The following is a 23,165-nucleotide window of genomic DNA, read 5'->3' as shown; positions in this document are numbered from 1 at the left end:
TACTCACGTCTTTGTCTCTTATAGGGAAATGACAGAGCCAACATATGACTCTAAAGCCAGGTTTAGCCGTATGGCTATGGCTATGGCTATTAATGATGGAATTTTCGTACGTTTAGAAATGAAATTACTACCAAGCTCTCTTCTGCAATACTGGTCATAATTTAAGGACTATATTAATGGGAATATCTATTATAAATGAAAGTGGTTATAAGATGTCTGTCAGTACTAAACAATTAAGGTAATAAACAAATATTTTTTTTTAACATAAATATCCGTCTGTCAATTAAATGGTCTTCACTTTTATCGGAACTCAGCAGGAAACTATTTTATTGTAAAATTGATTACCTATTATATTGTACAGAAATAATATTGACAAGGACATAGTTTGGAATCAAATCTACTTAAGAATCAATTGACGGGCGACTAACGCACGACGTTTGCGCTTGCGTCAATTGACACTCGCTTTTTGATCATTATATTAAAAGCGTTGATTAGATAAAATGCTCTTTTCCGCATACTAACTAATCATAGTGTTCGTGACGTATTTTACGGCTCCTGGGAAGGTGTCCGAGGTGTTAGGACTATGATCCAGGAGGGGGAAAGTCAGTCGCGTGCGAAACTCGTATGGTTTGAATTATGCCAATTTTACTTCCTACCCTACTAATATTATAAATGTGATAGTTTTTAAGAATGGGTGGATTTTTTTTTCTTTTTCAAGCAATAGCTACTTTTCTCGTTTCTTTGTTTTATTACCAAAATTTACATATTCTGCAAAATTTGCCGAATTTTGTGGTTCTGGTTTAAACTGGATGCACGACCTTATAATTTTTGTTCCAATGTGAAATTAGAAAATAAATTTAAATAGCTTAAAAATGTGCTATCATATTTTAACCTACAACTTCAACGAAAGGCTAACCAGTATAACTTGTTTGAGTTTGTAACAGTGGAGAATGAGAAGTTGAAAGGTGGGCTTTGGGCCCCGAAGCATTAGTGTAGAGGGTGCAACCGGGTACACGCAAAATGAGAAAAAAATTGCGAGAGGCAATGCTTAAAAAAGAATTGTCTGAATAAAACCATATACTTGTCACATGAATGTGACATAAAAGTAGATTTCCTTAAAAAAAGGATCTTGAGAACAGATTGACCACGAATTGATTCGAGGCCTGAATTACTACTGACCTACTATAGAGCAACGTGGGCCAACCCGGAAAAGGCCGAGGGCCCGTGTTACAGATACTTTTGATGCACAGCACAATCTCCAGTTAACCTTAAACACAAGAGAATTTAAGACGTCGAAATTTGTCTTTACTACGTTTACTTTACGAACGCATAATGTCCATAATAAAGATTATTGTTTGAATTAGATTAAGTTTGTTAATAAAAGCGAGCTACGGCACTAAATTACATAACGTTTCTTTGCTCAGGGTTTCCGGAAAAGGATAGCCCAAAGACGTGGAAAAATTGTATTTCCCAAATATTTGTGCAAATTGTTAACTCTTATTATAAGTAGTAAATAATCGTCGTTTGTGAGAATTTTTCCTTTTGTAAAAATAATTACTAGATATTCATTAGAATACTAATAACTTGTCACCACTTATATCTCTAAATTTCAATTCTATCTTCCAGCTAAAAGTATCCTTCGAGTATTATGACTGTGATAAAAGCTTATAAATTAACTACCCATACAATTTATTTTATTATGTAGGTATTTATCCCATACCGGAATAGACAACTACTACCTAAGCCGATTACCAACTCTGAAAATACTCAGAATACCCGTTAACTAAGATAATTTTGTCTGGACGCCAAATCAATTTTTGACATTGAATTTGACATTTGAGATTCATGGCACACACACACAATACCTAAATTAGCACTGGACAGAACACCTGGCTGGAAGCAGGTAGGTGAAAAAAGATATGGACCGAATGGCTTAGAGCCTCCTAATGCAGCAGACTTCCTTATTGAGATGTCTGGTTAATATTATTTGATACACATCGGCCAGTCCCTAGATATGGAACTAAACGCGAATATGTGAAAAGGTTCTCATATGTGCACCCCGGCCTTCAGAGACGTTGTAGCTGGGACTAACGCTAGGAGGAATAAGATTTGTGTGTATTCAATAAAAAAACTAATTAGATATTAAACTAAAACACGAATAGAATTCAACTCAACCTTTTAACATAGAAAAAATGTTTACGTATTGAATCGATTTTAATAGATTTTTATTTGCAAAATAAAGGCTTATTAAATTATATAAAGTCACTGATTTTTTTTCTGAGCTAGACGAACGTATCTTGATCACATTAAGGACGTCCTGTTAAAGGGTCAGGTAAAGTAGTACAAGAGTAGGCGAAACCGCCGTGCTTGTAATGCAATAAAGAAGTATGCAGAGATCGTGTCAAGTGGAAAGATGTAGTCTCTGCCTACCCCTCCAGAAAATAGGCGTGATTTTATGTTATGTTATGTTACTAAATTCGGAATTCTCTTGATCTTGTCTACGCCACAAGTCCCGACTTTATCATATATGAATGTAGATTTTCTGCAGACGTCTTAGAGCTTTTATAGGTTTACCCTTTTCCTTGACTAATTAAGGGATTACTAGCTAGCAGGCCAGCATGGAAACTGAGCTTATAGAAAGATATATAGATAAAACTAGCTGTTGCCCGCGACTTCGTTCGCGTGGAAGAGTCGCTAATCTCACAGGAACTTTAATCTTTGTGGCATTTATGAAAAGTACCCGACTTCATTCTCCAGTCTGTCCGCGCAAAAAATAAAGAGAAAATATTTGTATTTTTGTATGTTTGTAACGAATATACCTACTCAAAAGCTACTGGACTTATTTTCACGAAATTTGACGCATATATAGAATAGACCTTCAGAAGTGACACAGGCATTTTTTCTAAAATTTTCACGGAAATGAAGCCCCGGAAGCAAGTTATATATGTATGCACAAAATTTCAAGAATATTGCTTCAGTAGATAACGCTCAAAGAGACAACAAAGAAACAAAAAAGTAAACCACAATGGAAAATATAAAATATCTCAGCCGCGCGGCATGATAGGTAGGTAGGTACCTCGCAACCCAGGCCTCTCTTCCTCGCAGCGTCATGTTTTGCACATCATGCGGCGCGGGTGAATTTTATATCTTCTAAGATGTTCATTGAAATTAAGTGATGTCAAAGACAATTTTGTTCACAATTAAATACTCTTAATCAACAACACATTTATTTGGATAAAGATCAATATTATAATATTTTTTTGATTATTTCTAGAAGAATAATTCTTTCATACATACAATTTTTTGGTGTCTCGAATTTTCCCCGTTTTTTTTTTCACATTTTCTTTTATTTCTTCGCTCCTAATAGTTGCAGCGTGATGTTATATAGCCTAAAGCTTTCCTTGATAACTAATCTATTCAGCACAAAAATAATTTTTCAATTCGAACAAGTAGTTCCTGAGATTAGCGCGTTCAAACAAACAAACTTCAGCTTTATAATATTAGTATAGATAAATATTATAGATAGATGGGGCAAAAATACTTATATGTTTTGTAGGTAAATTAATGTTAAGGACGAAGTTCGGGACGAACTACTACCTATTAAATGTAATTCCGAAATAGTGACAGTCTATTGAGATATAACATAAAAGTTATGCCAAGTAGTAATCATTGACAAAAATTAGGTCACCAAAGAGATGTGGGACAGCCTTGACCATCTGAATTGCAGCAATGGGTTTCATCTAATCAATTCGTATCTACGTCACACAATCGAAATTAATTTATTGACATTAATATGTAACCCAAAATTCTTAAATGTACCTATTTTATTTACTATTATTCAAAGGAACTATTTATTTATATCCAGTGGGAGCTTTTCATAGCGTAATTGAACTTCATCTCATGTTTATTCCTGGAAAAAAAGATAAAATTTTTGATCAGAGTTTTTGCTATCAAACCTGAGTGAGTTACAAAATCTATAAATAAAGCCTTCCATGAAATATGTAAATAACGAAATCAAAAATTATTCATAAATTAAAAAAAACATTAAATTATTTATATATAATCAGGTATTTGTTTGGTTAATAAACTGCAATTGCGAAAATAACTAGATCGTAAAATAAAACCAAAATAATAAATAAAATATTGTTACATATCCAATGTTTGCTCGGAATGGCCAAGTAGGTATGACTTAGCGTTTTTAACGAGATTAAACTTTAATGACTCCAACCTAGTGTGCGCATTTCATATAAGAGCCAGATAACAATTATAAAGCAGATGTTTAAAGATACGTCACACGGCTGAGTTGTCGGCGGTTAATAAATATTTATAAACTCTGATTGGGCTGAAATGTTCTGAAAGATAGAAGCGTGCTTCCTTGCCAATCCTCCCGCGGGCTCCGACGGAGGCACACGCTTCCAGCGGCTCGATCTCGTTACAGTCAGGACGGAGAGCCGTTCAACATTACATCACAATGGGAGCAAAGAAAAAAAATGAACCGTGAGTATTTTTAAATAGCAAAGCCGAGCGAAATTTTAATATTTATTTAAGCATGAAAACATAAAAAGCTTTTGCGATTTTTATTTAAATGTTCTTAAGTATTAATTAATCTATCGTAATTAACTTAAAAAAATAACTTTAATGTGTTTATCTCCATTAAATATTGATTAATTTGTCGCGGTTCTGATTAAGTAACTATTTATTTCTGTCGATTCTCGAGTTTGATGCAAACGGTAATTTTTAACTTCTTGTTGAATATCATAGCGAAGTATTACTGAAATACATAATACATAGTACTGAAATTATACCCAAACTGTTGAATATGTACTGTAGGTAGTTATATCTCTAAAGATACTTTATTTTTAACCACACTTGTGTATTGGGAACAATTTTCCCCTTCGTTGTTTTTCTTTTAAAGATACAGTTACCATAGTTTGCAGGATAGATTAACTTAATGACCCTTGATACCCGATTATTTTCAATTCAGACCAAAAATCGTATAACGACAGTAATAATGACATTCTGCTTTAAATATTGCCATTGAGATAATATAATGAAAGAGTACATTATTCATGTATCACATCTTTCAGAAGTTATTTTCCTTAATTGGTTACATATAGCGATAAACCCTGTATTGGAAGTTAGCTAAAGGTCAATCTGTATGAACAAATTTAACGTTATTGGTAGAGGATTTATATTTTATCCTTAGCACCTTACTTCTAAGAACAAATTTACTAGGAAGATATTATTTTATTATTTGGTCTATTATGAATATATTCTTTTCAGTCAAAACTGAACAAAGCAGAGCCATTTATCAGAGATAATTTATGGGAACAGTAGGTAACATGTTCGTATGATCTTTTTTTCAGAAAACCTATTGAAGAGCAAAGACTGTCATATTTCCAAATAGTAAGTAGTTAATGCACTTATTTAAATCCACTCTCTTTCTCTCTCATCAAAGCATCTATTCAGCACTTAGATTTTAAATTCAATGTGTACTTAAATAGCCAACATGTATTATTTCATTTTTTAATTCTCTGCTTTTGAATTTCAATTCTATAAATTTAACAGTACAAAAGGAGTTCTATAAATTTAACACTACTTCAAATACTGCATAAAATTATATAGTTAATACAACTGAAAGGCCACGTTCAGCTGCATGGCATAACGATGGAATTGTCTTAAAAATTGCAAAATTAGCAAGAAATATTACTTGTAAAATGTAAAGAAATACGATGGAATAAATTATTTATTCTTCCACAGTTTCGATATGCGACATGCACAGAAATTCTAGCTACCATCCTTGGAATAATATTTGGAATCCTGAGTGGTGGGGGGGTTTGCTATAACCTGGTCCAGTTCGGAGAACTTAGTACAGCCTTCGTGGAGAGAACGAAGTTTTACAACAGAACATCCAGCTACTTGCCACTCACATCTTTATTTGGAGGTGGAAAAATTCTGTAAGTTATTATAACATATAAAAATATTTAAATACACTTTGAAAGTTTATACGATAGTACTCCTATGTTGTTTTTATTAGTTACTGTTTCTCTTCACTTCGCACGCAAAAAAGGTATCTAGCTTTTGTTTAACTTCGACTCAGTAACTACTCACCTCTGTTTCAAATTTCCAAAAAATAAAGTCTTATATTTTGGTGACTCTCAAAGGATTATGTATGTAAAAAGTTTAATTTTTTATTTGAAAGTAAATAAAAGAATTACTTTCGTCTGATTTAGCATCTACAAACACCAAGAAACAGTACCTTTATAAAAAAATGTATTTTATAAAAAATATACACTCATCTCAAAGTTAAAGCATAAGCTTGTAATTCCGAAAATTTTACTCTTCATTTCCTGCGCGCTAACTTTAAAATAAATGATTTTCAGTACAAATGCCACCTACCAGGAGAGTATGGACGCATTGGTGCAAGACGGCAAAGCCACGTGCGCGGGCATGTTTGTCAGTATCGGCATCTCGCTCCTATTCTGCATGCTGTCTACTTCCCTCATCAGCTGGAGTGCACTTCGACAAGTAAGTATCATCAAGAAATAAAGAAATATAAAACTTTAATAACAAACTGAAAGACACCCACCTTTTAGTCCCATAACGCTCAAAGCGAGGGAGATTTTTGTTTATCCACAAAGGAATTCAAATGTCGTCTGATCTCCGAAACCTAATGAGTGGACCAGAAATAACAGAATAATTTTATAAAGATTATCAAATAAAATTCAATAACAAAGTAGGGTTATGAGCTAGAAGAAACACCACGAACAGTTGGCATAGTTAAATTTGTTCGACCCTTCAAAAACTTTCTATGACATGTCGTTAAGGTGTGTCTGATAAATTTATGTTTAAATATCTTTACAACTCTTAGATCTTAGAGATAAAAAATGCATTGATTTTTTAACATATGTAGCAGGAATATAAACTTCCGCGACCCGCGAACTGATAATATAAAACTAAACTAGACGGCTTGTCTGAGCTTGTCTTGTCAACTAAGAAAATACGAGTACAACGTGAAAATACAAAATTTGGACCTGTGGAAGATATTTAAAAAAAAGTATGAATAAAAATAATTTCATCTGCCTTAAAAATAATGAATTAACTTTATCTACGTTATCAAAATATCGGACCTCGATTTCATATACTAGCTGTAACAGCTGAGGTTGCAACTTAAATCGCAACTATGATATACTTGATTGTTGACCCAGTAAAGAGTAAAAGCTAAAGTGGGATAATATAATTTATTTATTTTATTTATTATCACACATAACAGAATACATCGAGAATAAGATAATGTCATTCAATGCTCGTAAAAAATGGAAACCAAAACTGTTTGCTGGCCTTCAAGGGAAATCTGTGTGATTATATAACATGCAATCACACAGATCTCCCATGAAGGCTGGCAAAGACTATTTATCCATATTTTCTTAATGGGAGATCTGTGTTAATATGATTATAATTAAGATATGTATATATATACGTATATATTTATATCACCGGGAAATTTGTATTTTGTTGTGCATCGAAGTTATAGATTAACATATAAGTTAATCGAAAAAAGAAAAAAAAAGTTTATGTAGTTAACTGAATTATTATTAATAGATCATTAGTTCATTTTAGTCTAATCCAACCAAGACAAGGCGAAGGAATATTATTTTATCTTTCACCAAGGTCTTATTAATTTATAGCTAATAGAAACGTCATTAGCAATGTTCCGAACTCATAATTATTTACATGATGTTTCAGTGTCGTGCAGAAATCATTTTACTTTAAACTTTTGTAAACGGCGTCGTGAAACGTGAAATTTCTTCCTCGTACTTTACGTGGTGTAATTAGCGGTAATAACGTGATAAAAGCTGATAGCGCGGATTGCGCCACTAATCGTAGAGAATTGTTGTAATTCAAAGCAAATACACTTATTAATCGCTTGAAATTATACACATATAATTTATGAATTAATGATACAATTATGTATACAGATTATATCAGTAATTTTATGTAAGTTTCTATATATTTTATTTTTATATACACAAGCAATGCCATTCTATATAGCTTCCTGTCGGGGGCCTACTGCAAGAAATTTTTGTAGAAAGAAAGTACCTGGTGCCCTTGTACAAAGTTATATGTGTTTTATTTTATAGTAGGCCCACGACAGACTAAGTTATTGTTGTATGTTTTGCTTGTTGTACCTACATAAGAAATGTATAAATAAATTAAATATAATATACGGTCACATATGTCAGAATTTTCCAAGGAATATTTGGTGTTTTTCTGGAACCTAAACATAACATATACATAGTTACGACTATTATCCCTCCTAGGCCGTCGACTAAAAGAAGACCAAATATATAAGCCTATAGCCCTTAGTTACCTTTAACGGCATCCATGGGAAAGAGATAGAGTGGTCCTATTCTGTATTCTATTGGTGCCGGGAACCTCACGGCACGGTTTCTAGGAAAGACTTATTATTTCTTAATAATATTGACGCGCATGTCATTAAGAAAACATACAACAAATCGGCCAGTATACGTCAATACACATATTAACATATCAGAAATCAGGGTTTGCGTAACAATAAACAAAAGCAATTGGCTTGATTGGAAGCCTTGCTGCCTTATTGACTCGATTCGTTTCACGCTTCAAACGAAAACAATATTTTAATAATGTTGAACACAAAAGTTCATGGTCGATATACTTATTAGGTATCAAGAGTCAGACGTCTGAACTAGATTTATATTTTCGTGTTCTAATAGTCACCTAATGTCAATAGCTTTCTATTACTTTCGCAGTTAGTCCTAAGTTAAATAAGTTGTTGAAAAGTGAAAATTACAGAATTGTAGCAAATTACCTATACTATTAATTTAAAATATCCAACCAGGTCATCTTTATTTATATTATACTAAAGAGGTAAATTTTGTGACTTTGCTTGTAAGGGCTAATCTTCATAAATACTGAACCGATCATGAAAATTTCTCTCACAATAGATTACCGGTTCGCAAATATTAAACTACATCAGTATTTTACTACTGAATAAAATGAGTTCTCTTTATTTCAGATAACTAGAATTCGAATGAAGTTCTTAACGGCTGTTTTTCGACAAGACATGGAATGGTTTGATACCGACACAGGATTCAACTTAGCTACCAAAATGACAGAGTGAGTACATTTTCATGAACGTTAGTGCTTTTGTCATTGAGTTAAGATATCATAAGGGACTCTTTAGTCACCTCATCATGTAGGGGCCCGAAAGCGAATACCAAGTGCTAAAAGAAAATAATTATAAAGAATACTGACCAATTTGCAAAGACTGAGCCTGACCCGAAATGGAATCCAGGGCATGTGGTTCAAGGATAGGAAATCTACCGATGTGCCATAGAAATCTTTAATCGTTTTTTTATTCCCAGAAACATGATGAAGCTGAAGGAAGGTATGGGCGACAAGCTGTCAGTGGTCTCCAACTTGGTGGGCACCTCCATCCTTTGTTTCTGTACAGCTTTACCCCTGGGCTGGGAGCTGGCACTGGCTTGCATGACTGTCATGCCTTTCTCAGTCACCGCCTCCGTTCTGTTATCCAATGTAAGTTACAAAATTCAGATAGACTTATACAAAACAAAATTTGTTTTAGTCGCCTTTGGTATTATATAAATCTATACTAATATTATAAAGCTGAAGAGTTTGTTTGATTGTTTTTTTTGTTTGTTTGAACGCGGTAATTTCAGAAACTACTGGTTCGAATTGAAAAAATCTTGTTTCGTTGAATAGACCATTTATCGAGGAAGGCTTGAGGCTATATAACATCACGCTGCAACTAAAAGGAGCGAAGAAATAATGGAAAATGTGAAAAAAACGGGGAAAATTATTCACCCTTGAGGGCTTCAATGATACCCAAAATAACTATTCCACGCGAACAAAGTCGCGGGCACAGCTAGTATTACATTTTAATTGAAATTGTGTATCCTCGCCATAACTTAAACCTAAAACGATGGAATAATGAGAATGAATATAAAATGAAACAAACCATAATTGTTTTCTAGTATCAAACTACCTCAACGATCAGGGAAATGGAGTCATACAGCCAGGCAGGCAAGCAGGCAGAGGAAGTTCTCAAGTCGGTGCGAACTATCGTGGCTTTCGCAGGAGAGAAGAAGGAAATCGAAAAGTAAGCATTAAAGATGTTTCTGAATACTACTATCAGTCAAGGTTTTTATTCATTCCGGTTTATTGATAAAGCTTCCACGTTTGCTGGTCTGGTAGCAAAAAAGAATATGTGTGTGCCAACTGAATCTCTTTCCCTGTAAAAGAGAAAGGCTTCTAAACTTGAGAAACTTTTCTCTATTACACTTACTGACTCTGTCTACCCAGTAAGGCATAAAGACGTAATAAATGTATGTAAAAGTAAATCAAGTCATCTCAGCGAAATGAATAAAAGTATGGCTGGACCGATATAGTTTCATAAACCAATTATTTAACCTTTCAAATATATTGATTATACATTCAAACTCTATAGATTTGCACTTATGAGAAAAAGAAATTGCTCAAAATGCGTAGTTTTGATAGAAATCGTTTGACTAGTAATGAACGTGGAGTAAATAAACACGCCTGATAATAGCAATTCTAGTCAGACGTACGATTTCTTTGCTGATGATAAGACTTTATAGCAGCTAGCTTGTGGGCATCAATGTGTCACAACACAAGTCGGACTAAAATTTATTAATTAATCTCTCACTCATTTCATGTGTAGCTCTTACATAAGTAGAAAAGTATCTAAGATATCTAAAAGAAATGTCAGCCCATACATTTACTTGGTTTAAATAATTCCGATATCTATGGTTCAGCCTGATCAGCTTCGATCCTCCTCCTGGCGTTGGTGTCGGTTGCAGTCTCACCTCACCATAATAAGTTTAGGTGCGCTTATTAATAACGATCCCAGATTGGGTGAGTCAGGTTTTTGCAGGACCTGGTGGACCGTAAACATTTACTAAAATTAGCTAATGAAAATCGAAAATCAGCTGTAATATCCTCACTTTACGTGAATAAATTACATAATATTTACACATATACGTTCAGTTGCCTGAATTTTCAAGTTTCGTCATAATATTTCCTATCAAATCATTGAACAATTAATGTAGAACATCAGCCTGATGGTGGAAAAAACTTACAAAAATAGTAGCAACCCTAGCAAAGATCTCTGTAGCAATAATGATAATATTGTTTGCCAAGTATAAATACTATCTAGAATATCCGATTACCCAGAGCTGTATAAGTAATTACAGGAAAATTATATTTAATTATTTCTGTGGGTAAATATTTAATTAGGATATATATATCTTAATTAAACGGATTCCTATGGATCGCCCGAAAGTAATTGGCTTTCTTCCGTTTTATTTAACGATCTCTTCTAAGAGAATTTCTGAAGGTATAGATAATTTCGGAAAGTACTGTTCTGTTCTGTGTTTAGTTCTGTCTTTTTAAATCACTTCGGTATTTAAGACAGGAGACACTTCTTGTGAAAACCTGACTTATCCAATTCAGGATCATGGCCATGCATGCACTCCGAGATCCTCTTGAGAAGTGAGGAAGTAACCGGAACTAACGTCATGAGAAAGATGAAATATACTCTGTGTTCTAGAATCCCGCCGTCCTTATGCCTATCTGTAACTCCGAAACAAATAACACAACTTTTCGTGGTCAGTTGTACCCGTTGTTACCCGATGGATAAATGGTTGGTGCTTCCTAGGTACAAAGAATTGTTGGAGCCAGCAGAACGCTATGGGCGCCGGCGGGGAGTCTGCACCGGCTTGGGTAATGGCTTCAACTGGGTGCTGACGTACTCCCTCAACGCCATCGGTCTCGTGTACGGGACTCGCCTGGTCCTCCAAGATATGGACAAGCCAGCTGACGAGAGGAAATACTTGGTTGGCGTAGTATTCAGTGTAAGTTTTAAGTGTAAAGACAAATTCCCTCCGACATCTCGATGACACAACGATAAAATTATAATGATATTATGTAGATAAATCTGTAGCTGCAAAGATCATGGTGATTAAACCGAATAGCTTTTTCCAGCAATTAAATCTTCTTCTATCTTAATTATTTCACAGATATTGTTCAGCATATACATGGCGACACAGTCCATAACCCTCTGCGTGCCGCACATAGAAGTGTTTGCGAGTGCTCGAGGAGCTGCTGCCAGCTTATTCTCCCTCCTGGACAGGGTTCCCAAGATTGACAGCCTGTCCAAACAGGGTATCTCACCCCGGAGAGTCATTGGGGAGATTGCCCTGGAAGACGTTCACTTCAGCTATCCTTCTAGACCTGATGTCAAGGTAAGTTGGAACAACTAGTCTTGAAAAATTACTTCTGTTAAAATTTCTGCTTATCGCTTTTTTTTACCAAAGTCGTCAAGGTGTCAAGCTGGAACAAGCAAGACCAGCTTCCAGTTTTATGAAAGAAGATTTCATTTTAATTATTATACGAGTAGCTATTGCTTATTAGGTATTCGATTTATGTAAAAAGGTTTAATAAACTATTTAAAAAACTAAGTATAATAAATCTAATACCATAAAATATTCCGATTTCTATGTCTAATACCCATTCGCTAGAGTTCATGGTATTTTATTTGAGCATATACCTATTGTTCTCCAATGTTATCATTATTTCTTGTATATCTCGGTTGTGCAAAACGCTTGGCTTCAAAAAACGGTTGTGATTCACAGGTTTTAAAAGGCTTCTCGATTCACATAAAGCCTGGAGAATGTGTGGCGTTGGTCGGATCTTCTGGGTGTGGCAAATCCACTATTCTGCAGCTAATCCAAAGAATGTACGACCCACATTCTGGATCTGTAAAACTTGACGGAAAAGACTTGAAGAACCTTAATCTGAGTTGGCTACGATCATCACTTGGTCAGTAAATTAATCTACGTGTGTCAATTACTAAATTATTACTTTGCTCTTTTTGTCTGATGATTCTCAAAATCTGTCAACTTGTTATCTACAGATAGTTAGCTGACTCCAATCCTACATACTTACTTTACTAGTTACATGTTTGGGTTTAAATTTTCTAATAATAAATAATAATATTTCAGGTGTCGTAGGACAAGAGCCAGTTCTGTTCCGCGGCAGTATCTTCGAGAACATAGCTATCGGGTGCCCTGAGGCCACTCGCGAGGAGGTCCAAAGAGTAGCAGAGATTGCGTATGCTCACGATTTCATCACGCTTTTACCAAAAGTTAGTAACAATTTGATGGTCTAAGTATATAACTTTTCATATTTTTTTTCAAGTTTGTCAATCAACTTTCCATTGCTCTAGAGAATCAAAAGAAACGCTTGTTATTTGGATGTCTTTTTTTAGTCAATGTGCTAGCAAACCTGAAGTTCAATCGCGTCTAAAGCTTTCCAGCTAAATGTGGGCTTTTAGTTTTGTGACTATTTGTTCTATCTTCCTCGTATGGTCTAAAGATATCATAATGAATGAAATACTTTGAAATCATAGTTACATAATCACTATTATCTTTGAGACACAGACCCATAATTGCTACACTTACAAATTCGCTTTGTCCTCAGGGTTACGACACAGTGATCGGCGAGCGTGGTGCCTCCCTCTCAGGTGGGCAGAAGCAACGTATAGCCATCGCCAGGTCGCTCCTGAGGGAACCCGCTGTACTCCTGCTGGATGAAGCCACTTCGGCCCTAGATCCCACCTCACAGAGACAAGTTCAGGCGGCTCTGGATAGGGCTAGTGCTGGAAGAACAACTGTGACAGTATCTCATCGGTAAGTTATTGACACAAAGAGACAATCGAGTAGCTTCGAAGGGAGTCCGCTTTCGGAAGGTTATTCTACCTTAGACCCAATAATAAGTTTAATGAATGGGAATGATCACTGCCAAAAAATAGCGAAAAGTTTAAATCGCGCTAGCAAAGATTTCACGGATTGGAACATATATACAACCTCCGACACAACATCGTCGGAGTTGCCGTGGTTCCCCAGGCACAACACCCAGCCTGGCCGAAGAGCTTCTCTTTGGTGGCGGTCAAACCGAATTATCGCTCCCTCTACAATAGGTTTGTATATACAATCGACATGAAAAAAAGAAGTTGCCGATACTTAAACCAAGAAAAAGGTCTAATCAGGTTTTCATCCCAGCTTCATCATTTGCCAGGAAAATTATCTTTTTTATGGGATAAGTCTTCTGCATAAATCTATTCTTCGAAATAGCCCCAAACACTTTATAATTTTCTTCGTTTTAGGTTATCTACCATTGTAAACGCCGATCGTATCGTCTGTATGGATCAAGGCCAAATCGTGGAATCTGGAACTCATAACGATCTGATGAAAGCAAAAGGTACATACACTTAGTATTCATTTTCATACCAGGATAGGTTGAACGGATAAGGTCAGAATTAAAAACGTTTACATAATCTGCAATATCAGCAAGCATGACATAGTGAATCACTATCAAACTCCTGGATTTAGTCCCAGTTGCATCCTCACCACTCTGGAAAGAAGCCCGGGGTATACCTTTGACCATGGACCTTGGATTGGGTGAGCCAGGTTCCTTCTACTCTAGGTATTTAGATTTCTTTACCTTTTGTAAAGTTATATAAAACAGGAAAAAAATTGTGTGTGAAAAATATTTTTTACCTTTCTGTCTAAAAGATCAGACACGCACGCAGTTAGCGATTCTACCCTTATTGGTACAAATGTAATAATGACAAAATAACAGGTATCAACAATTAAATTTCCATCTAATAGTTTATGGTTCTCAAGAAACTAATATACGTTTTTCAGGTTTCTACTTCAACCTGGTGACTACTGGAAGTGAGGACCAGGAGCCTGAAGCCATCGAAACCCTCCCAGAAGAGCCAGCTGAAGGCGAGGAAGTACCATCAGAGGCGTTGGCACCTCGACATGATGTGAAGCGGCGGTCCGGCAGGAGAGTGCACAGGCATCACTCCATGAAGAGAGGTGACCCTCGCACACAAATATGTTCCCCCTATGCATATATATATACCCATTACAATATATTCCGCAAGGGGTGTACATGTGACAATATGTACCTAGTTATGTATGTATAAAAAAATATATATTGCAGAATCTCACGACTGGATGACACCACGAGGATCAATCAGCTCCGTCATGTCCACTGGCCTCAGCAATTTTATTTATAACACCGACTTCGAAGACGAAGAAGAAAAAGACGAGGAAGAAGTGAGTGATGGTTTTCATTTCATTTAAGTACGTGCAATATCGCATTTTCGGGGTAGGTATAAGTATCGTTACGTATTGGTTATGTCTCCATTCGTCTTTGGCATGGCCAGTGGCTACTGCAATGGCTGAATTCCTGGCCCATGTCGTTTATCTCGGTTGTTTTTTTTCTCATTCTCACCTCTCTGAAGAGAAGCCCTGGACGTATTTGCCTATGATCCTGCACCGGGTAAATGAGGTTTTTAGACGAAGCAATGAAGGATTCTTTTTCCACCTATGTATTTGTATTGTGTTAATTTTTTTATTGTAAAATAAAAGCTTCAAATATATATGTATAAGTATTTTTCATTATCTAATGTTTTATATTAGGATGTAAAACCAGTGAGCGACTGGCAGCTGATGAAACTGAACGCTCCGGAGTGGCTCTACCTGACCGTGGGCTCCGTCTCCGCCTTCCTCCAGGGCGCCTGCTTCCCGGTCTTCGCATTGCTGTTCGGTTATGCTAGTGGAGTAAGCATGGATATATTTATATGGTTGTTCTTTTAGATATCTTTATTTTAATTTCAATGTTACAACATTGAATGATGACATTCAGTTACTCGGACTTGCTAACTTCTTAGTTGTAAAAACTTGGATAATATTGATTGAAACTTTTTATTATTGTACTGTTTATTACTGTTCTGTATTATAAAACGAGAAATATTTTTATGTACTTAGCGAAACTTCTACGCTAGTTTAGTAACGGAAAAAATAAACTGGGCATGCCAACTGCATAACTTCCCGAGCATAAAGTTAATCAGTCTAAAAGCTTAAGTCCTTAATGTTCTTAGGAGATGCGCTATAGCAACCAGTGATTATCTGCATATCTATTCCATCATTATGCCGTTCAGCTGATCATGGCCTATAAGTTTATTCGGTACTATTAGCTCTATGTAGATAGAGCTACATAGAGCTGTAAGGTAGCCCAGTAATGGACAAATACATAAGAGGTATTTGATATTTATTCACAAGGACTGGCCGCAAACATTATGTAGATAAATACTACTAATACAGGAAGCAAAAGTAGAATAAATGGTTATCTCTTGGATAGGCATGTAACATCTTTGTCAACATCTTCACTTACCATCAGGTGACATGAAATAAGATGCCTTATCCAATATTGAATAATAAAATAAAAATATACCTATAACTTGCTTTTAAGCCAGCACAGTTTGTTACACGACATGCGTACGTACTCTTTGGAACTACTTATTCAGATTCGCCACTTTAAAAACGCTTACCACATTTTCAGATTTTCGTAATGGACGACCGCAACGAAATCATTTACATGGCGGACCTGTACTCCGGCATGTTTGTGGTGGTGGCCGCGGTGGCTGGCATCAGCATGTGTCTGCAGAGCATCACCTTCACCAACGCTGGCCTTAAGATGACCAATAGGTTGCGCCATCAGTACTTCTCTGCTCTCTTGAGACAGGTATTAATAATTACAAGCTTTTCCCGCGACTTCGACCGCGCGATTTTTCTTTAGCAATAAAAAGTATCTAACCTATGTTAAAAGTCAATTCTGTCTCAGAACAAAATTTTTATGTAAATCGTTTGAGTGATTTTGGCGTGAAATTGATACAGAAAGATAGACAGAGTCACTTCAGCATTTATGAGAGAAAGGTATTGTTACAAATCAGACGTAAGATAGCTCGAACTCAGTATTTATACTAAGAAATGTAACTGCTTCAAATCAACCGTCGCAACTTGTGCTATGTACTAAAGTAGTGATGTGTCATCGTCTTGATGACACATCACTACTTTAGTTTCTAGTATAAAATTTTAAAAGTGCCTTCAACCTTATATATAACCAATATTTTATTATTTCTATAGGTACAGTCGAATTTATAATTTGAAATTATAAGGGGTAAAATTTAAAGAACCTTAATTTTGTTGTTTCTCTGTAGGTGCTTGGCTTGGCAGATCCTAGCCACCTCATAAGATATTATGTAGATTTCACCTCAGTATGGTGAAATCAAAAAAAAATTCCTAAATAAGATTAGGAATACAATCAGTTATGGCAGTGAAGCAATTCAGAACATAATTTCCTTAGTCTAACTAACCTACCTTAAAACTAATAACGTCGTTTACTCGTCGAAACCTTATAGCATGGAATGAAAACGCAACCATAGCCAGTTTTATTATGGAACCGCTCCCTCTGGTAGCACACTAAGAAAGGTGCTGAAACTATTTTTAGTCCAACACAACCGACCAAGTTCGCGACCCAAAGTTCATGAAAATATGAAAGTGCTCAAGTGGACGCACAGATGGCGCCACAGTTACTGAAAATAATGTATCACAGGACTTCTGGATATTCGCTTCCCTAAGGACATTCTCATTATTCTAGATAGTGAATAATGATATTGTGACTAAATTTTCAAAAGAATTTCAAATTAACTTCTTACTTTACCTGTTAACCATCAACCAAATGCACATTAGAAATTCGAAACAACTTTCCTCTATCTATTAATTGAGGTTACTACAAAAATTAATAGATACTGTAGGTAAGTTAATGAATTAATAGACATTCACACATATTCATGCCTACATAATAATACCTAGGTATGTAGCGAAATTTTTATTTTTTTTATCACACTCGGCTTTTCCGCATAACAGCAAAGAATTATCTCGCTTATTTATACGGATAAGGACGTAATATATGAACGTACCAATTTTTTCCGTTCCTTAGGATATCTTACAAAAATAGTTAATACGTATACATTTAATTTAATTAAAAAATAAACTGTTTATATCTATACTATTTCTAACATTATTTATCAAACGTCAAAAAATTTATTTAGCTTTGTCGCAATCTCGTACCAAAGGTTCCAATAATACTTGCAGCATTGCCACGGTGTGAATGTATTTATGTATGTACGAACAAAATTTCAGGAAATCGGCTACTTCGACAAGGAATCGAATACCGTCGGGGCACTCTGCTCGCGTCTCAGCGGTGACACCGCCGAGGTGCAGGGCGCCACAGGGCTTCGCACAGGGCTGATTCTCCAGGGCGTCAGCTCCGTGCTTATCGGCTTCATCATGGCCATGTGCTATAATTGGAAGTTAACGCTTGTCGGCACTGCCTTCTTGCCTATTGTAAGACGTTTTAATTTTTTTTGTAGTGTATGTCGTCTCTCCTTAAAACGTTACTGAACTGACTTAATTAATTTTGTTTCCGATCATATTTACCGAAATCCCATTTGGATAAGAAATCACTAGTTAAACCAAAGTTTGTTCTTTTTCTTTCATTTCATGGCTAATAAATATATTATTTCTCAGATGGTAGGCAGCATCTGGCTAGAAGGCATCGTGTCCCAGAAGTCGCAGACAGACGAGCGAGACGCCATGGAAGCAGCCAACGCTATCGCCACCGAGGCTGTCGTCAGTATACGCACTGTGCAGAGCCTGGGTTAGTCAGTGCCACTCTACCTATTTGATCTTCTTAACGCAACAAGTATAAAATGAAATGATGATTTAACTTAGGTACTATGGATAATCGGACCTTATAACATAAGAAGATTTCTGACACGTCGTACCTATATATTGTGTTGGGGTATAAAATTAACCCTTGTTATGAGTAATTTTTATTTTCATAAGAGCAGTTTTCCTAAAGAGAAAGGATTACCTTCCTAGTCATAAACTTTTCCGATTAAGTCATCAATACAGAACAAAAGTACATACAAGAGTTAAATATAAAAATAAGAATATAGTGCCTAACTTATGCTACTAATAAAATTGTATTTGAACAGGGATTGAAGAAACATTCCTGGAGAAATTCAAGATATCTTTAATGGAATCATGCAAAGCGGTTGTTAAGAAAACAAGATGGCGTGGGTTGGTGCTTGGATTAGGGATATACGTGCCTTTCCTGTCGTACTGCAGCGCCACAGTCTACGGTGCAATCCTCGTGGCCCGGGAAGCGTTGCCTTACCAGACTGTATTGCTGTGAGTTTCTACCTACATATCTCGTCTCTATCCCGAGGGCCAACAGTCTTGGCAAAATTTAAAGGCCACGTTCAGCTGGATGGAATTAAAATTCACATAGTGACAAATTGAAAGCCCATCGTCTAGATTCCCAAGTTTATTGGCCTTTCATTGATTGACTTTTACAGTCTTCACGGTATACCTAAGGAAGGAGCAGTTGGCACACATTGTTTTTTCTTCGCTACTTAAACAGCATGGAAGCTTGCAATTGAGGAATTCCCTTAGTTACCTTTTACGACATCTAAGGAAATGAGATAAATAATTTGATAATTTTTCATATGAAGTGTCAACGAAGCCATTATGTACGGAGCCTACATGTTGGGTCAGTCCCTGGTCTACGCACCCAGCTTCAACTCGGCGCGGTACTGTGGCGCCAGGATCCTGTCAGTTATCAAAAGAACACCTAAAGTGCGAACGGAGGATGGCGTGCGAGATAAGAAAGATTGGGTAAGAACAAAGTCGTGGATTTATATTGTAAGAGCCCCAATTAAAAGCCTATATGCTTCTAACGTAGGGATTTAAGGTCCCAATATTTATGCATTGGTCTATGCTTAGACTAATGCATAAATATTGTAATGCGCATGCGTAATAATGCGTAATACCTACTCACGTTATTTCAATAAACAAAACATAAATCAATATGAAAACAAGCACAGGACAAAGCTTTTTCTCATTCGCTTTACGGAGATCACATGACCAACTTGCTCATATAGACTAATATAGACTTATAGAACAAAAGGATGTTGATCAATGCACCAACCGCTTCCCAATCAGAAGCCTAAGTAAATCAGCTTTTACAGGGCTAGGTAAAGACTACAAACATCTTTTCACTTACCGCAATCCCTGAAAATTACTTCTACTGCTTCTTCTTATCACATTTAACCAACTTTTCATTCAAGCTCCTCACCCTCACCTCACCACAACTTCCTTGTTTTGACAAAGATTTGACAGATTTAATCTGTTCCGACCAAATATGATTTTACTTATCTGTACCTACCTATATATTTATAACAGACGGCAACAGGCAAGTTCAGCTTGAAAGACCTAGAGTTCAGTTACCCAACCCGGCCACACCTGCGAGTTCTCCGCGGCTTGGACCTGAAGGCCGATGCTGGGAAGACCGTCGCCCTTGTTGGTGCCTCCGGTTGCGGCAAATCTACTGTACTACAACTGCTTCAGAGGTTTTACGACCCGGATGCGGGAACCATAGTAAGTGCATATAATATTGTTTTCTTCTTTAACCCTTAAGTGACTAGAAACTGCTTTTTATTTTATGAGAAGTTAGTCAATGGGAGACAATCTAGACGAAACGACACGTGTCTTATTTTGTATACGCTTACACCAAAAATAACGAATGACGCAATACCCTTATAAATGAAGACTATTATGGCTATAGCTATTTACCGATCATAAGAAGAATTATGTATATTAAGTTCTTTCTCAAGCCAAGATTTTAGGTCCAACAGGTAATTTAAATACTGAGATTTATTATTAATTTCCATTTCTAAGTACTTTTAACTTTTCGGTCTGAGATCGTCAAAAAAGCTTCTGCCAATGCTTTGACATTTTTTTATTGCTTGACATGACTCTTTCAAACTTTGTTACTTTTCAGTTATAATATAATAAAAACGACTAAAATTGAAATTACACGATAAATAGATTTTATTTAGTGATCACACCAAATCTTTATACTGAAGGTACCTAAACATAAAGCAAAATGGGGACAATCTTGGGGTCATTCCTTACGAAAGAGATCGGTTTGGACATGAATGATAAGCCATCCTTCCCCCCGGCCAAAGGATTTAACATCAAAAGGGGGCAACGCGTGATGTTAGCGTGCGAGGACGACCTCAAATCCGCCAGGATACCACTCAAACACCGGGACTATTGTGCCCATCTCCTCATCAAATACCACATGTGTCGCTACAAGAACATGCCCTTCTTGCTAAAGTGTGCCCATGAGAAACACGCTTACCTCAACTGCGAGAAAGACGACTATGTCTTAAGATTGAAGGAATTTGAGAGGGAAAAGCGCTTACGCGAGCGGGAAATACGGATAAAGAAAGCAAAAGGATAACGGAACAAAATTCTCTTAATGTGGAGTATAGATAGAGTGGAGAGTAAATAAATTATTTAAAGAGCTATCTTAAAACATTTATTTCATTTTATTTGGTCCTATAGCCGATATATACTTTGGATTGATTATATTTTTTCTCCATAACAGTGTAAGGAAATAAGTATAATAAAAGCAATAAAGCAACGTCTTAAGCATTGATTCTAAATAAGTACCTATTTTCATATACTTTGGTAAGCCTAGTCTATGAACATAGGCAAGCTCGTCGTGAGACCAATTAACCTAAACAGTCACGTGAATCATCAGTTATCTTTGGTAGTATTCTTAGGCCGTCTACAATCGCTAATGCCTAGTATCTACTATAGTATAATACTAATATGATATTTGTTTTACAACTAAAAATTACAAATTTTTTGGCCATTATAGGAACTGGACGACCGAGACATCCACAGTGGTCTGACGCTCCCCCGACTCCGTCGTCAACTGGGGGTGGTGCAGCAAGAGCCTGTCCTCTTCGACCGTACCCTGGCGGAGAACATAGCGTACGGAGACAATAACCGCAAGATTTCTATGCACGAGATTATCGCCGCTGCTAAGGCCGCCAATATTCACAGCTTTATCGCGTCTCTGCCTAAGGTAAGTCAATGGCCAGTAAAAGTAACTATTCACATGTATATGTGCCTCTACCTTTATCGCCTTGCCTAAGGACTACTAAGACTTTAACAAAAGTAACTATGGCTAAAAAGTTCTTGGGATATCTTTAGATAATCTGTATATACTAGAGATAGCTAGTATGCAGAAGTTTATAATTACAGAGGATGTAACTAAAACAATCAAATTAGAAAGAGAGAGTGGACACGCGACCAATACGCAAGCCAAGGAACTAAAAATAAAGGTAACTGAAAAGTGAAAAAAGCGTACCCCGTGCTCTATCCCATCTAAAGCGCTCATATGAGATGATTTAAAGAAACATTTACATGTGAATGGTCATGCGTTTCTACATGGATTTTTTATTCTTAACAGGGGTACGACACGAATTTGGGATCTGGAGGTGCACAACTGTCTGGTGGGCAGAAACAACGCGTGTGCATTGCGCGTGCGCTGATACGATCGCCGCGGCTGCTGTTACTAGACGAAGCTACTTCTGCTCTCGACGCAAACAGCGAGAGGGTAAGCAGCAATGAATTTATTTAAAGGAATCTCTAAAAAAAGTTTGTGAATCGTTCGTGTTAGTGAAGTGTGAAATCGCCAACTTTTTGTTGAATACAGAGTCTGAAGTCGTTCCGAAATAAGGAGGACCGTTAGGGAATTTCATATTTATCTGTTGGGTGTACCTACTGATAGCAACTGACATCTCTAATTATTAGCACAAGCTCAGAACACAAGCACTCATTATAAGCACAAGTTCTTCGGGTAAAATTTTTGAATTCATGTTATAAGTAATTTTATATGTATTTAGTTCGATTTTTTATCGTATTATTAAGACTGCTTAATAATACAAATTTTTACCAGTGACCTTCCTAAGCCACCACTATAAAATTTACAGGCGGTGACGGAAGCTTTGGAGAAAGCAGCCCAAGGCCGAACGTGTATCACAATCGCCCATCGTCTTTCTACCATCAAGGATGCTGATGTCATTTGTGTTGTAGATAAAGGTATATTTTAGTCAACGCTTCAATTACCAAACCAGAGATTGAAAAATCTGGGTACAGATAGACTGAAGAGCAAAAATTCGAACCAAGATTCAAAGAAATCTACCTCCTTTTTTTAGCTTCACAATGAAAACATAAAAAGGTATTCCTGAATTAACCAAATTGCCACACAAATCGCTTTTGGTTCATTTTGAAACGATCCTTTGATTT

The 23,165-nt window shown here is 36.2% G+C and overlaps 2 protein-coding genes across 2 annotated transcripts in view; both read left to right on the top strand.

Annotated features, from left to right (window-relative positions):
* Positions 1–4,305: 4,305 nt before the first annotated feature.
* LOC106133926 (multidrug resistance protein homolog 49) overlaps positions 4,306–23,165 on the top strand; it is a 19,288-nt gene continuing 428 nt past the window's right edge. The window contains exons 1-25 of the mRNA XM_013333803.2: positions 4,306–4,497; positions 5,367–5,406; positions 5,761–5,957; positions 6,384–6,528; positions 9,056–9,156; positions 9,405–9,576; positions 10,035–10,159; positions 11,738–11,933; positions 12,099–12,323; positions 12,714–12,900; positions 13,083–13,225; positions 13,561–13,769; positions 14,246–14,340; positions 14,787–14,963; positions 15,091–15,206; positions 15,573–15,713; positions 16,495–16,677; positions 18,138–18,341; positions 18,525–18,654; positions 18,995–19,190; positions 19,514–19,676; positions 20,244–20,438; positions 21,730–21,939; positions 22,327–22,473; positions 22,850–22,958. Coding sequence (XP_013189257.1) covers positions 4,472–4,497; positions 5,367–5,406; positions 5,761–5,957; positions 6,384–6,528; positions 9,056–9,156; positions 9,405–9,576; positions 10,035–10,159; positions 11,738–11,933; positions 12,099–12,323; positions 12,714–12,900; positions 13,083–13,225; positions 13,561–13,769; positions 14,246–14,340; positions 14,787–14,963; positions 15,091–15,206; positions 15,573–15,713; positions 16,495–16,677; positions 18,138–18,341; positions 18,525–18,654; positions 18,995–19,190; positions 19,514–19,676; positions 20,244–20,438; positions 21,730–21,939; positions 22,327–22,473; positions 22,850–22,958 — 3,832 coding nt within the window. The 5' untranslated portion in view covers positions 4,306–4,471. The remainder of the gene's footprint in view (positions 4,498–5,366; positions 5,407–5,760; positions 5,958–6,383; positions 6,529–9,055; positions 9,157–9,404; positions 9,577–10,034; positions 10,160–11,737; positions 11,934–12,098; positions 12,324–12,713; positions 12,901–13,082; positions 13,226–13,560; positions 13,770–14,245; positions 14,341–14,786; positions 14,964–15,090; positions 15,207–15,572; positions 15,714–16,494; positions 16,678–18,137; positions 18,342–18,524; positions 18,655–18,994; positions 19,191–19,513; positions 19,677–20,243; positions 20,439–21,729; positions 21,940–22,326; positions 22,474–22,849; positions 22,959–23,165) is intronic.
* On the top strand, positions 20,822–21,719 carry LOC132903999 (NADH dehydrogenase [ubiquinone] 1 beta subcomplex subunit 7-like). The gene has a single exon (XM_060953883.1). The coding sequence runs from the start codon at positions 20,947–20,949 to the stop codon at positions 21,304–21,306; it is 360 nt and encodes a 119-aa protein (XP_060809866.1). The 5' UTR covers positions 20,822–20,946; the 3' UTR covers positions 21,307–21,719.

This window comes from Amyelois transitella, chromosome Z, assembly GCF_032362555.1.
Source record: "Amyelois transitella isolate CPQ chromosome Z, ilAmyTran1.1, whole genome shotgun sequence".
Lineage (NCBI taxonomy): Eukaryota > Metazoa > Arthropoda > Insecta > Lepidoptera > Pyralidae > Amyelois > Amyelois transitella.
Note: the sequence above shows the minus strand (reverse complement) of the source record. Positions and strands in the feature narration are given on the sequence as shown.

Bases quoted from the DNA above. Each gene is read 5' to 3' on its own strand.
- LOC132903999 (XM_060953883.1), top strand. From the start codon at position 20,947: ATGGGGACAATCTTGGGGTCATTCCTTACGAAAGAGATCGGTTTGGAC.